Below are 14,219 nucleotides of genomic sequence, written 5' to 3' on the forward strand. Positions count from 1 at the left end.
AGCCAAAGCTGAAGCAATGAATGTTCCGGTTCCGCAACCCATCTTCTCCAGTACACACTCAAGCCACAGGGGCCTACAGACCCGTTGAATGAACGTTTTGACCCACACTCGTAGGGTATGGAAGTGCTAACGGACGAGTGATTTGCTTTCCACTTGCAAGTCTTACGCTAGCTGTGCGCTGCTGGCCATCATTGCTCTTGACTAATTTGACTTTCTTACATGACACGTGATCGTTGCCGGGGCCATGGCCAATAGGCGATCTTCCCGCCGCGGGCATAATCAGGCCATCAGGACCGTTTGACGTCATTTCGGGAGTTTCAGGACCGTTTGACGTCATTTCGGGAATGTTAGGACCGTTTGACGTCATTTCGGGGAATAATTTTTCGACCTTTGACCTTCCCTAATATGTTGCTTCGCGATGTAAGAAATCAAATGAAGCACGCTCTGTCTGTCATAATGGCTGAATCTTGCCCTTGCCTGCAGCCCTCGGGCCTACGGCCCTTGGGCTGCAGGCTCGGGCAAGATTCAGCCATCATGACCTCCTGAGCGTGCTTGATTACCTACATCTTGCCCATTCGCCATTCGCCTCTTCCCAAGTTCTCTTCTTTCACTATTACTACTGCATTGACTCTGGGCTCGAAATGGCTGACGATCTTCGGCTGACTGATGTGTTGCTGCGAGTGTTCTTTGACGTTAGTGAGATATTCTTCTTCCCAGACTTTCCAGAATAGCTCTAAGTGTCTCTGTCCAGTTTTCCACTTGTCTCTGTCCAGTTTTCCACTTTACAAGTAGCTCTTCTCTGGACGACACTTTACCGTAGTTATCCTGTACTGCTTCTGTTAGCTCTGGTAGTCCAAGTAATGTAGACTGGCGAAGAATGTTTGCTGGCGTTAAGACATGGTTGTTTACATCATCATCGACGTATAGAAGTGGGCGAGTATTCAGGATAGCTTCAATCTCCTTCACGACAGTTTGGAGCTGCACTAATGTTAACATAGTTCTTCCTAGTGATTTCCGTATACACCGCTTAGCAAGTCCTACTAATCGTTCATAAAATCAAGTCATTGAACATAATAACAGCCAGATATACGGCTGTTTCAACAACTTTTGCACTGCGAAATGTTCCTTTTTGCTTAATACAAGACACAATAAGACGACGTGGTATACCCGACCTTTGCTTGAGCTGCCACGTCTACATTCACAGTATTCATAATGGAGATGTGGGAGGTCTAATTTGAATACAAATAGGTTCTTTGAGAGGCAGAACCTCCTACACGCCAAAGTTACTCGATTCTGTTTGGCATCTGATTAGCTGGCTGTGACTGTGGCGACGGCAGAGTCACAGTGACTGCTTATGGTGCAGCATCAGGTACTGGAGTAGACGTAAGCATGGCTGAGTAGGAGGATGGTATGGGCGGAGGTAGCGACGGTTGCGCCAATATACACGTCCATTAGGGAGCTTCACGTAGTAGTCACGATGTTCACTGATAGCTATCACTAGACCATGGGATGACCAATGTTTGGTCTTCGGATGCTGGATGTCGACGTGCATGCCGATGGACAAACGGGAAAGTTCCCGGTGAGGCTGACTGGGTGCCGGGTCTGCAACTGGATTGACATCATCCATGTCTTTCCAGTGAGAGTCAAACTGGCTCCATTTGGCTAGAACAAAGAATGCAAGCGGGTGGCCATATAGCAACTGAGCGGGACTCTTCCCAGAAGCACCAGGAGTGTTTTCGCCACTCAAGGAGGCCGCGCTGAAAAGCATCGGTGTCGAGATTACCACCATTGGTAGTTTTTTTCTAGCAGGTACTTCATTACCTTCGCGGCTGCTTCCGCATGTCCGTTCGACTGCGGGTAATGAGGGGACGACTTGATATGACTGATACACGACATATAAGTCTTATGTAGTTGGTTATAGGTAGCTTGTGAGCCATGTGATTTTTTCCCATGCGCAGGTGTTGGACATGGTACGTTTGTGGCCGGAGTCATCAGCAGTTCACGGGAATGCTTTGGATTTGCTCAGAACGCTGACCTGTACATATTCCGTGTCTTCACAAACAATCAAGTAAGTGTGTGCGTTGAAAGACAATGAGGTGTGCGACAAAGACGACCGTGTATTGTTGCCTGTGTCTGCTACGTCAGTATTCTTTATCTTTTATTGAGAGCCTAGTCGCATGGTTAGATGAGAAGGCAGGAATGCCTGTGTATCTGGTGAAGTTAAAGAAGAAGAGAAGGCAGAAATGGCTGTGTATCTGGTGAAGTTAAATAAAAACGAAGAAACAAGCATGCCTCCAGTCGCTTCACGATCTGCTGGAGTGGACATGTACATTGTTTGTCAAGGATCTATTTTGATGGTACCCCACAGGCACTCGCCCTCCGTACCTGCAAACTAGATAACACGGTTTCCCAAGACTTGTACTAAGGCACTCAATGTGCATGTCATGATGTTGTGCTGCTTGGCAGGTTTCTTACACTTCCTGGTTTTTGGACGCTTTCAACTACGCCATCCTGAAGAAGATACATGTGCTGAACCTCAGCATTGGTGGTCCAGACTTTATGGACCAGCCGTTTGTTGACAAGGTACTTATCGATGTTTGCACTCATTTCATTTCATGCATTACTCTGGTAGAGACAGTGTTTTCATTGCCAATGAAGTTAAATTTATATAGTTAATGTTGTTTACTATAGTATACGAACAGCTACACTGTTATCAGATATGCATACTTCAGATATAGTAGCCAGAGATACTACAGGTAGTGCTTGAAAAAGTGTTTGCTTTGCATGTATGGTGGTTTAGCTTCTAGAGCACCTGGCAGGTCATGCAAATGGTAATGTTACTTTGAAGTAGTCAATGGTGTACCTCCATCTTGTGTGCTTACTCTGGTTCATTAAAATTGTGACTCGCAGTTCGTATAATATTTGCTCATAGAGCTGCGACAATTTTGTTGAACCGGAGAAAGTAGGTATGCGTATTATCATGTGTGTCATGCTGTGTTGTGCCGTGTTGTGCCGTGTGTAGGTCTGGGAGCTTACAGCCAATAACGTCATACTCGTGTCAGCCATTGGCAATGACGGCCCACTGTATGGGTGAGTGCTAGTGTACAGTACATGTACTGGTTGTGTGTGTTCCATTTCAAATGGCTGTACAGCAGGGGCTTGGGAAGGTATTTTAGGATGGTACGGTCAGCCATCTGAGGTGGAGGGAGGGGCACAGGCTCTGCTGTGAATTTTGCTGAAAATTCTGAAAAATTAGAGCCCAAATCAAGGCATTTTATTGATTCGCGGGTAACTGGGGAAAATAGTGGTACGGTCAATACCGTAGTGACCGGAGCGTGTCCGACGCCCCTGTACAGTAATAGCTATTACGCTGTGCTTCCACTGTACCACTTTCCAAGCAGCCCTGTATAGCCTGTCCACCATTCGTTCATCTTTATCCTTGCATACTATGTCCATGTAGCATATGCCGTTATACACGTACATGTACATGTGTTGAAGTAAAGTGATTGTATGTCACCTGTGCCTCCTCTCCAGCACTCTAAACAATCCAGCAGATCAGATGGATGTGATAGGTGTGGGTGGCCTAACCCAGGATGGCAGCATTGCCAAGTTCTCATCACGTGGAATGACCACATGGGTATGGCTCAGTAATGCTACATTCTCGTGATGTTCAAATGTGTGTGATGTGGTATGATATACGGATGTGTGTGATGTCCGAATGTGTGTGATAAGCGAATGTGTATGATATGGGAATGTGGGTGATATGCGAATGATTATGTGTGCGATATGTGGATGTGTATGATGTCCGAATGTGTGTGATATGAGAATGTGTATGGTGACGTTGGTGGGTGTTGTGTGTTGCTGAGCTGAGTTCAGGTGATGGTACTACTTTTTGGAGTGAATGTACTTCTCATGGAGCTGCCTTTGTCCTGTCTACAATGCATTTCTCCTTGTCCTGCCTACAATGCATTTCTCCTTGTCCTGCTCAGGAATTACCTGCTGGCTATGGTCGCGTTAAGCCAGATATCGTCACGTACGGAACAGAAGTTCGAGGTTCCAATCTCAAGTTAGTTGCAGCGTAGTATGATCTGTGTGTGTGTGTGTGTGGTGTGTGTGTGCGTGCGTGCGTGCGTGTGTGTGTGTATGTGTACAAGTATGTGCACGTGTGTGCACGTGTGTGCACGTATGTGCATGTATGCATGTGTTTGCCTATGTGAGGCCATCCTCATGTTAGTAGTGGCATATGAATATGTTCACACGGGCCAACAACTGTATAGAATGCGCAATGTACTTCATTTTTTAAAACGTATGTAATCAAGCACGCTCAGGAGGTCATGATGGCTGAATCTTGCCCGAGCCTGCAGCCCAAGGGCCGTAGGCCCGAGGGCTGCAGGCAAGGGCAAGATTCATTCAGCCATCATGACAGACAGAGCGTGCTTGATTTGATTTCTTACAGCGCGAAGCAACATATTAGGGAAGGTCAAAGGTCGAAAGGTCAAAAAATTATTCCCGAGATGACGTCAAACGGTCCTAACATTCCCGAAATGACATCAAATGGTCCTGAAACTCCCGAAATGACGTCAAACGGTCCTGATGGCCTGATTATGCCCGCGGCGGGAAGATCGCCTATTGGCCATGGCCCCGGCAACGATCACGTGTCATGTAAGAAAGCGGTATTTCGTGTGTTATCTTTGCTGTTAGGGGCGGCTGCCGGTCTTTGTCAGGGACTAGTGTTGCTTCTCCGGTGGTGGCAGGAGCTGTCACACTTCTAGCAAGGTAAGGGATAGCACAATGTGCTGTGTATAATCATGTGCTTGACATGATTTTGTTTTACTTGGGAGTTCCAGACATCATTTTTAAAAGTCTTTTTTCTATTATTGCATTTTTTGTATTTTCCTTGCTTAGTACTCTTTTTCCCAAAGAGAACAAAAATGGGATTCGTGGCGAACATTGAAGCAACCCTAGCCATTAGGTCAGACCTATAGCTGTTCAAAAGTGCAGAGCAAGCCAGAACTGTGGTACATCACCATTTTGGATGGTGAGTATGGTGTACGGTACACCATCTGCTGTACTTAGCAATCGCCTAATAACACTGTTGGGTTTCAGTATCTTTATCAACATACAATGTAGATGTAAACACAAGGAGAACAAAACGACAACTGAGGAAGAGATGAACAACAACAGAGAATCAGTGCGCATGCACACGTGTGTGTGTGTGTGTGTGTGTGTGTGTGTGTGTGTGTGTGTGTGTGCACGTGCGTGCGTGCATGTGTGTGTGTGTATCTTCCTATGGTGCAGTGCCGTAGTGGATCAACCTGGTATTCTCAACCCAGCCAGCATGAAACAAGCTATCATGTCCACTGCCAGTCGTGTAGCTGATGCTAATCTCTTCGAGCAGGGTAAGGCGTAGTTATTTCAGCTTTTGATGGACCTGGGCTGATGAAATTAAGCTCCAGCATCTTGTGTGCATTGTGTTTGGAGATGCTGAAATAGTACTTGCTTTAATCCATGATCCATTCAGTGCAACCATGACCAGGAAGTGATTTCAGAACGGAGATTGATCTTTGTTTCAAAATGTACCATATTGAAACGTGTTTGTCTCTCTCATTCGCTTCTTCTCTGTGTCTAACAGGTGCTGGAAAGCTAGACCTGTGGAAGGCATATCAATTCTTGATCAAGTACAAGCCGCACATATCGTACGTAAATCCCAGCAGAGAGTACCCAAACATCTCATTGTCCTTGTGTTCATTTTTTCTTACCTTGGTTGCCTTATCACCCTCCTATTCATTATTGGCTGGACAATGTTCATGCGATTAGGTGAGGTCTAGGTAAATGAATAAATAATTATTTTTGTGAAGGTCCCCTCCAATGCACTTTTGTAGATTTCAAACCATTTCACCCCCCCCCCCCCCCCCTCCCTCATTTGTGTTTAACAGCAGATATCTGTTATGTTGGTGTAGATCTCTCACAATGCCAGGCCCATTTACATTGACCTGCCTCATGAGTTGCGCGTGCACGCTGCAATCTCTCGTAGATCCAGGTGCAGAATACTGAAGCACTCACGCACTGTACTCATCTTATAACGAGCCCTTGTGGACGCCAACCTGGCTTAGCTCTGAGGTGCCGGTGAAATCATTGTAGGAGTCCTCTACTTCTTGTTCTGAAACCGTGTTATACGTGTGTGTACATCGAGAGAGCGGAGTCCTCTGGTATGATAGAGTGTGCTAAGCTGAGCATGCTCACGGTAGCAGAGCTATATGACACGAGTCACAGAGTTCTACACACCCGGTTAGTTGGTTATCTACTCGTTACAACGCGCGTATTACTTGTGAGTCGTGACCCATGTATGTACATTGTGTGTTAACGTCTTGTGGTATAGTGACATGATGACTGTGTTCTACTGTGTGATTACAGGCTTAGTCCCAGCTACGTCGACCAGACTGAATGCCCGTACATGTGGCCATTCTGTTCTCAGCCTCTGTATGTGGGAGCACAGCCAATGACAGTCAATGTGAGTTGCTGTTCCATGTCTGCTGTTGTTTTCAATCAAAAAATGAGTGTTTACTTGTTTGTGTGTGTGCGTGTGTGTGTGGGGGGGGGGGGGCATTTTTAGTCCACCATCACAGATATAATTAATTACTGTTTTATACAGTCCCCTCTTTGCTGTACTAATTGCTTGCTTGCTGTGTGTTTGTGTTATTTTCAGGTCACGGTGTTGAACGGCATGGCTGTTTCAGGAAGGTTTCTTGGCCAGGTTTGTTCGGTCTGCCTTGCCTGTAGTAGGCTGTATCACTTCACACCCAACGACTCCTGTCCTTGACAATTGTAGTGGCTGATAGCAAGAGTGCATGACCCCAACTGCCGCCCAAGAGTGTGCAACTCCAGTTTGTCGGGTCTGTCCTGGCAGAACGAATTTAGCAAACTTCAGGCCAGGTTATACATGTATTTAGCCAACTTCTGGCCAGGTTATACATGAAATTTAGCCTACTGGCCAGGTTATACATGAAATTTAGCCTACTGGCCAGGTTATACATGAAATTTTAGCCAACTTCTGGCCAGGTTATACCTGAAATTTAGCCAACTTCTGGCCAGATTATACATGAAATTTAGCCAATTTCTGGCAGGGTTATACATGAAATTTAGCCAACTTCAGACCAGGTTATACATGAAATTTAGCCAACTTCAGGCCAGGTTATACATGAGATTTAGCCAACTTCAGGCCAGGTTATACATGAAATTTAGCCAACTTCAGGCCAGGTTATACATGAAATTTAGCCCACTTCATTCAGGCTAGGTAAGCTAGGTTGACAACTTGAGGCCATGTTGAGGCTAGGTTGTACACAATCTATCCGTCACACTTATGGTCACGTTGACGCAGAGTCGTGGCACCTCCTATGAAAGCGGCGAGCTTTATTTCTTGTGATACCAAGAGCAATACTGGTGTTCCATGTATGTTGTTGGTAATCTCTGATGATGTTCTATTGATTGAGGTTATTTTTGGACTGTTGTCACTTGTGTTTAGCCGAGATGGCATCCGCTATCATTGGCTAATGGCGACCTGATCAAGGCAAGTAGCAATGTTATTGCTTATTTTTAACTTAGAACGCTTAATGATGCATGTTTGAGCAGAGGTTCAACAAAGACTCAGTGACTCTGGCTTGCATGGGCCTATTTGCGACTAGAAGTAACTTCTCATACCCCCCCCCCCCCCCCCTCACTAACGAACACAGTCGTATGCTGACCCTTGTGTCAATTTTTTCTAGAGGACATCAGTAATATCCAACTCAGCAGTGAAGAGCGCTTCAACACCCACTACCACCACCCCCACTGTACAAAGTTTCATTTTGAAAACATATTGCTATCTGTGAAAGCCCCTTGTTTTCTCTATTGCTGCATGTGCACAGTACACATTATACGTTGATGTCATGTATTACTGTTTTGCCTATTTGGTATGGATGCTGCTTTATTTGTGCAGGTCTCTCTGGATTGGGCTCCTGTGTTGTGGCCGTGGGCTGGCTATTTGGCTGTATCCATTGCTGCACGTCCGGAAGCAGCTAACTTTGAAGGCACTGCAGAGGGATATGTAGTTGTTACTGTCATATCGGACACAGTGGTGAGTAGAGCTTCCAGCTTGAAAGAACTCCATTATGAAACCAAGACGTTTCGGCATGTGTGGTAGATCGAATGATGTTGATTCCATGTTGTGCTACTCAATCATTCATTTTATTTTATTTTATTTTGTGCTTCAAATCAGAGGTGGACGTGTCATAACTCCGCTGGCCGTGACCTCTCTCTCTTTCTCTCTCTCTCTCTCTCTCTCTCTCTCTCTCTCTCTCTCTCTCTCTCTCTCTCTCTCTCTCTCTCTCTCTCTCTCTCTCTCTCTCTCTCTCTCTCTCTCTCTCTCTCTCTCTCTCTCTCTCTCTCTCTCTCTCTCTCTCTTGCTTGTCGCATTTAGGAATCTACTGGTGGTAGCATGATATCCAATGCTACACTACCCATCAAAGTGCGCCTTATACCTACGCCTCCAAGGCAGTAAGTGCCTACAGAGCAATTCCATTCCATGCCAGTAGGTCCTACATATACATCGATAGTGAGCTGTGCCATGCGGTTGTTGATGTTTTGTACAATGAGTGATTGTGAGTATGCTGAGCAGCCCTGTTCATTGTGTTGCTTCGTGTCTGTCTTCACCTGTGTCAATACAGCAAACGTCTGCTTTGGGACCAATACCACAACCTGGGATATCCACCTGGCTACTTTCCACGAGATAATCTACGCATGAAGACGGACCCTTTGGACTGGTGAGAAAATCATGATTGCAAGAAATGTACATTGCTTGCTGTGCTGTGACTGCATGGCAGCATTGCCTTTTACTAGTAGATGCGTGCATCGAAAACACTCTGCCCACCTGTCTGAATAAAACCAATTCACTGTCTTTTGTAGCTGCGATAAATTGGTTAAATTCTCTCTTTCATTGATTATTTTTGCTGTTTTCCTATGTTGTCTGGGTGGTGAATTTCCAATGCTTGTTTCTAACACTATAATCGTGTTGCTTTCTTTTGTTGAAGGAATGGTGATCATATACACACAAACTTCAGGCCTCTCTATGAACATCTGCGCACAAATGGTTATTACATTGAAGTTCTCGGTAGGTTGCAAGTAACTTAGTTGCATTCTGCGATCTGGGTTGATGGTTTTGGTGACACTTGACACTTGTCCGTATGTTACTCCGAGATCCCTTCCGGCGGGTATGCTCAATACTATCTTCACTGTCAATTTTTCTCGAGGTCGTGCGGGCAGATTACCTTACATTTGCTGGAGGGCCTATCGCTGACACAAATGCTAGTGGTGCACATACTGGTTGCACAGGCTTTGTGTATGAGTGTACTGCTGTGATATGTACCTTCATGTACCTTCATTGCTCTCTGGAGATCTTTTGCTGGATAAAATAACATTTGTTTTGAAGTAGCAGTGATGCGATAACTAAGCCCATTCTGGATGTGTCTTTCTTCTTCTATTCACTCTGGATAGGTGCACCGTTTACTTGCTTCGATGCCTCCCAGTATGGTGAGTGACCTGGCCCCTTGAAGGCACTGATGATTTACCGTATTGTGGTGCACTTTGCGTTTTCAGCCATGCTTTTATACATGTATGGACTATCCCAAGCCCAACAGTAAGGATGCTGATGGTGGTATGTTGGGCTTCGTGCAGTACCTTAGACTGTGTGGCTGTTTCTACTCTGTACGCATAGCAGCTGCAGAAGCAACCGCTCACGTTGATTGTTCTCCTTTGGAATGACCTCTCTCATCCTGTGACAGGTGCGCTCATGATCGTAGACCCGGAGGAGGAGTTCTTCCAGGAAGAGATTGCCAAGCTGCGGAATGACGTACAGCACAACGGCTTGTCCCTTATGGTCCTGGCTGACTGGTATGTTGTTCAGTTTGAGCACAAATGCATTGCTCTTCTTTTCTATTGGGTTTTCTGATGGGTTGATTGCCTAACCATGTGTTTATGTGCAAGTTGTAAGATGTATTTATTTACTCTTTGCTTTCTTTGGACAGCCTGGAACCTCTCTGTTTTACTCTTTGCTATCTGATGGGCGTGCATTGTGTGTTCATTTTACTCAGGTACAACACATCGGTCATGAGGCGTATTCAGTTCTTTGACGAAAACACAAAGTAAGTCCCATTGCTCCTGGGTTGATAGGTAGGCTGCTGTGCAGCACCGTTGGTAGAGAAACCCAGGACTGTGCTGGGTGCACAGTTTTGTCTCTGCAATACCGTGTGTGGATTAAATATATTTGCATCAAATTTCAGGTTAGGCCACACGTTTTTATTTCTATGTTTCTCGTCACCTGAAAATCTAAAAACGTATGCGAGAGGTGATAAAAAATAAAAAATGACCGAAAAATAAAAAAGTTTATTAGACCTTTGTTCACACTAAAATCCACCAATACACCATGCAAAATAGCATCCATAGTTAGCAACTAGTATGTGGTAGGAGCTTCTGTCACAATCTGTGCCTGTGCAGCTAGATTGCGCACAAAAATGCCGCCCTAGCATCAAGTGTTGCGCAGGCCAGGCCACGTTATGTACATGTGCATGAGTGTGCTATTCCCACATGCACAGTCAGTGCAGCACAGTTTTTTCTTTTTTTCTTCCAGAGTCCTGAATCGTATGCGCGCGGGTGACGAGAAACATAGAAATAAAAACGTGTGGCCTTATGCATGTGCATGCAAAATGCTGCAGACAACTAAGAGGCGATTTACACGACGGCAGTGCATCCCGCCGGGAACTGAAGCATGTGATCCCGGCAGCTTGCCGTGACACAGGAAAAACGAAAATCGATTCACACGGCAGGATGCACGACGTACAGTACCTGTAGTACGAAACAGTCCTTGGAATGCCACGGTATGCATTTCCACACCCCAGCCCCCTCACAGCACCGGGACCATACCGGGTTACGTTCGCACCAAAATATGAGTACATGTGACTGAATCTCCTTGGCAGCATCACACACGGGATGAATCCTGCCGACGTGTAAATCGCATCTTAGGGGCCATCCGTATCATATAGATATTTATTTAGAAACGAAAACTAGTCGTTTAGGGGGAAGGGGGGGGGGGGGTGAGCGCATGTTCGTTTCTCAAAAATATCGATGCACATTTTGTATGTACATGTATGAGCACGCCCAGAAAAAAGAAAAAATATCGATATCGATAATATAACCGTTTGTATGTGTTCGTTTCTCAAGGAGGGGGGGGGGGGGGGTGAAGAGAAATGACTAGTTTTCGTTTCTAAATATATATCGATATTTACGGATGGCCCCTCACTGACTGTTTAGACCAATGGTGCTACATCAGTTTTTATTTTTCATTTAAATTTTACTAGCAAACACAGCCCTACTAATAATCAGGGAAAGAGGACAACTGAAGTGACACTGAACAACATGACAAAGGGGATTAGGGACGATGTGCTGGTGTGGTTGGCGAGGCTCATCCGACCGGAGGTCTCCGAATCATAGCCTACGACCAGGCATCGATAAGAATGCAGCTAGGGAGGGAGGGAGATCAAGTGAGGAAAGTGAGAGAGAGAGAGAGAGGGGGGGGGGGGGGCACAAGAAAGAGATGTTGGACGAGGGTAGTTGCTCATTGACGGGTGGCTTGGCCTCACAGGGAGTCCGCTGCCCAGAGCTAATTAGTTTGACGCAAGTGACGGTGGACCTTCGTCTTGAAGGATTGGAGAGACTTCGGCTTGGGCATCGGTTCCGGGAACATGTCTTGCGGCAGCCTGTTCCCTTCATTCACACTCCATATGGGAACGAACACTGGAGAAAGTTGGGGGCCGTAGGGCACTGTTTGTAGCTGATGCTGATTGGGGACACGGAGCTGCGATCTTGTCCGTGGTACGAGGCTAGCTTCCTGGCGAGGCAGCACAAGCGCACAGAGGTCTGGATGGTCCTGCAGGCATATCAGCGTGTACATGTACGTTAGAGCATACACTCGACGGCGGGCAGCTAGGCTCTGCAGCAAGGCGTCAGGACCAATGTTAGCAAGGGCCTTCCACTGTACTCGGTCGAGACTTTGCAAGTGGGAGTTGGCTGCGCCCATCCATACCAGTGGTGCGTATTCGAGTACAGGGCGTACAAAGCCTCTGTACATCGTCAAGCGTCCTTCATGACCAAGATAATTTGGTGCACGACGTAGAAATCCTAGCCGGGCTATAGCACGAAGAGTAGTAACTTTGGGGAGATGGCGGCTGACGGTGAGTTTGCTGTCGAAGGTCACTCACAGGAGCTTCAGCTCGTCCTCACAGGGAATATCATGGGCTCCGAATGTTAGGTCTGGGAGTGGCCAGGGGTTGCAGTGGTGGCCAATATGTAGTAGCTGCGACTTTGTTGGCTCAAAGCGATGGGGAGAGACAGGTCTCAACATAATTGACATACATTAGGAACAACGTGGGTCCCAGGATGCTGCCTTGGGGTACCCCAGCTTTGATCTGGAATTGAGTAGATTTCTGTCCATTAACGATTGTGCTTAGCCGTGTCTTGCAGCGCTGACAGGGTGTTTGGCCAGAAGTCTGGAGTTGTCACGAGGCTCGGGTCTGTGGCATCTATACAAATCCTAGCTGACACCCTTCCTGTCTGCGTTGTATGGATGCTGCCGTTATGAACACTGGCCGTAGATCCCACTGCCGCAGCGCGCCGCTTCACGAAGGTTTTGATGCTCTCTTCAGTGCAGTTTGTACCTAGGTTGCCCACAAAGATTACTGCTTTCTTGGCCCTGGGGGGTTCCTGTGCAACTAATTTCCAGCTGCCATCAGTAATGATGTCTAGAGTTTGGGGCTCGTCGTTGTCGTCCTCCAGCTCCAAGTTAGTTGCACTGGCCAACATGCTTCATCAGTCGTGACCCGCGTGGCATCCTGGGCCTGGTTCCTGCGCGTCCGGGTACGGGTACGCCGTTGACTCCGCTGAGTGCAAGTGCTAGTACTCTGGAGTTCCTTCAGCCACGGCAGGCCGGAGAGAAGCAATGGCGGACTCCCTGAGGGCGACAGCCTCCTCGTGTAGACCTGTAATTTGCCTCGATAATTCATTGATTCGATTCTTCAGTCGTGCCTCGCGGTATGCAGATTCTGACAGTCATGATCGTACTAATCTTTGTTATTCAGTGAGTGTTTGAAGAGAGGAGACTGCAACGTCTTTTGAGGATAGATATCTACAGCGGTACTCTGATGAGACGTATCCACACGCGGACTCCGTTACAAATGTTGCTAACGTCTTTACTTCATCTACAATCTGACTCGATCCCGAGGAGGGAGCACAACAGTTTTACCTCAGAATCCGTCAGCCCACGAAGACAGATTTAGTTGGAGGCATGGCGGAGGTGAGCAAACATTATCGGATGTCTACCTAGTTTCCTACTGCCAATACAATACCTGATGTTTGAAACCAGGCCGGCCTGATGCCAGTTTCCTGGCGAGAAACTGTGGAAGCCTCAGAGTGCGAAAGCCTGCACCCTGCTCCAAAGTTTGAAAAAAAACTGAGTGCAAGATGTGAAGTAGAGTGTTTGTATAGACAGCGTATGTGTACTTTCCTTGGTGTGCCAATCTACACTGCAGGCAATGGTGGATCCCTGATACTGGTGGTAGTAACATACCTGCTCTAAACCGTCTCCTACAACCGTGGTCCCTGGCATTTGGGTAGGTGAATTACTGCTCCTCTACATGCACATGTATTCTGAAGACCAATGTGTTGCCTAATAGTAATACTGTGTAATTTTTTGCACGGAAAACGAGAAGCATTGCTCTCTTCTAGCCTATCTCTCAGCTAAGGATATTGGCTATGTTCCGCTCCTCAATTGGTCACTGCTTGTGCTTGACTGTAATTACACGGCCTTATTTGTACTCAGTCGTACGGTTTTCCTTTCCTTGGCTGTGAATCAAGGTGGTGCGCTTTTACCCAGCTGCTAGGTGAGCGACGTAGATACATGTATTTTTGATTGATGATGTACTAGTGCTTGCTCTGCATGACTCTATTCAGTCTTCATCATTCTTTTGTTGTATTTGTTTTCCTCTTGCAGTGACACGGTATGGGAAGGTGATTTCACTGTCGGACATCATAGCAGTAAGTTTCCCGGGACACCTTTTTGTCCAGTGCGACAATTTAGAACTTAAAAAAAATAATTGGTTTGGTCTCCCTATGTATCTTTGTTTGGCTGCAGAGAG

The 14,219-nt window shown here is 46.5% G+C and overlaps 1 protein-coding gene across 1 annotated transcript in view; it reads left to right on the plus strand.

The window, feature by feature from the left end:
* LOC135826809 (membrane-bound transcription factor site-1 protease-like) overlaps positions 1-14,219 on the plus strand; it is a 31,308-nt gene that overhangs the window by 7,885 nt on the left and 9,204 nt on the right. Inside the window, exons 7-26 of the mRNA XM_065339416.1 lie at positions 1,959-2,068; positions 2,467-2,583; positions 3,023-3,090; positions 3,535-3,637; positions 3,990-4,066; positions 4,702-4,776; positions 5,299-5,399; positions 5,633-5,696; positions 6,415-6,511; positions 6,707-6,754; positions 7,523-7,567; positions 7,976-8,113; positions 8,456-8,532; positions 8,703-8,798; positions 9,066-9,145; positions 9,529-9,564; positions 9,816-9,924; positions 10,125-10,175; positions 13,614-13,694; positions 14,075-14,118. Coding sequence (XP_065195488.1) covers positions 1,959-2,068; positions 2,467-2,583; positions 3,023-3,090; positions 3,535-3,637; positions 3,990-4,066; positions 4,702-4,776; positions 5,299-5,399; positions 5,633-5,696; positions 6,415-6,511; positions 6,707-6,754; positions 7,523-7,567; positions 7,976-8,113; positions 8,456-8,532; positions 8,703-8,798; positions 9,066-9,145; positions 9,529-9,564; positions 9,816-9,924; positions 10,125-10,175; positions 13,614-13,694; positions 14,075-14,118 — 1,617 coding nt within the window. The remainder of the gene's footprint in view (positions 1-1,958; positions 2,069-2,466; positions 2,584-3,022; positions 3,091-3,534; positions 3,638-3,989; positions 4,067-4,701; positions 4,777-5,298; positions 5,400-5,632; positions 5,697-6,414; positions 6,512-6,706; positions 6,755-7,522; positions 7,568-7,975; positions 8,114-8,455; positions 8,533-8,702; positions 8,799-9,065; positions 9,146-9,528; positions 9,565-9,815; positions 9,925-10,124; positions 10,176-13,613; positions 13,695-14,074; positions 14,119-14,219) is intronic.

Source organism: Sycon ciliatum, chromosome 1 (genome assembly GCF_964019385.1).
Source record: "Sycon ciliatum chromosome 1, ocSycCili1.1, whole genome shotgun sequence".
Taxonomy (NCBI): Eukaryota; Metazoa; Porifera; class Calcarea; order Leucosolenida; family Sycettidae; genus Sycon; species Sycon ciliatum.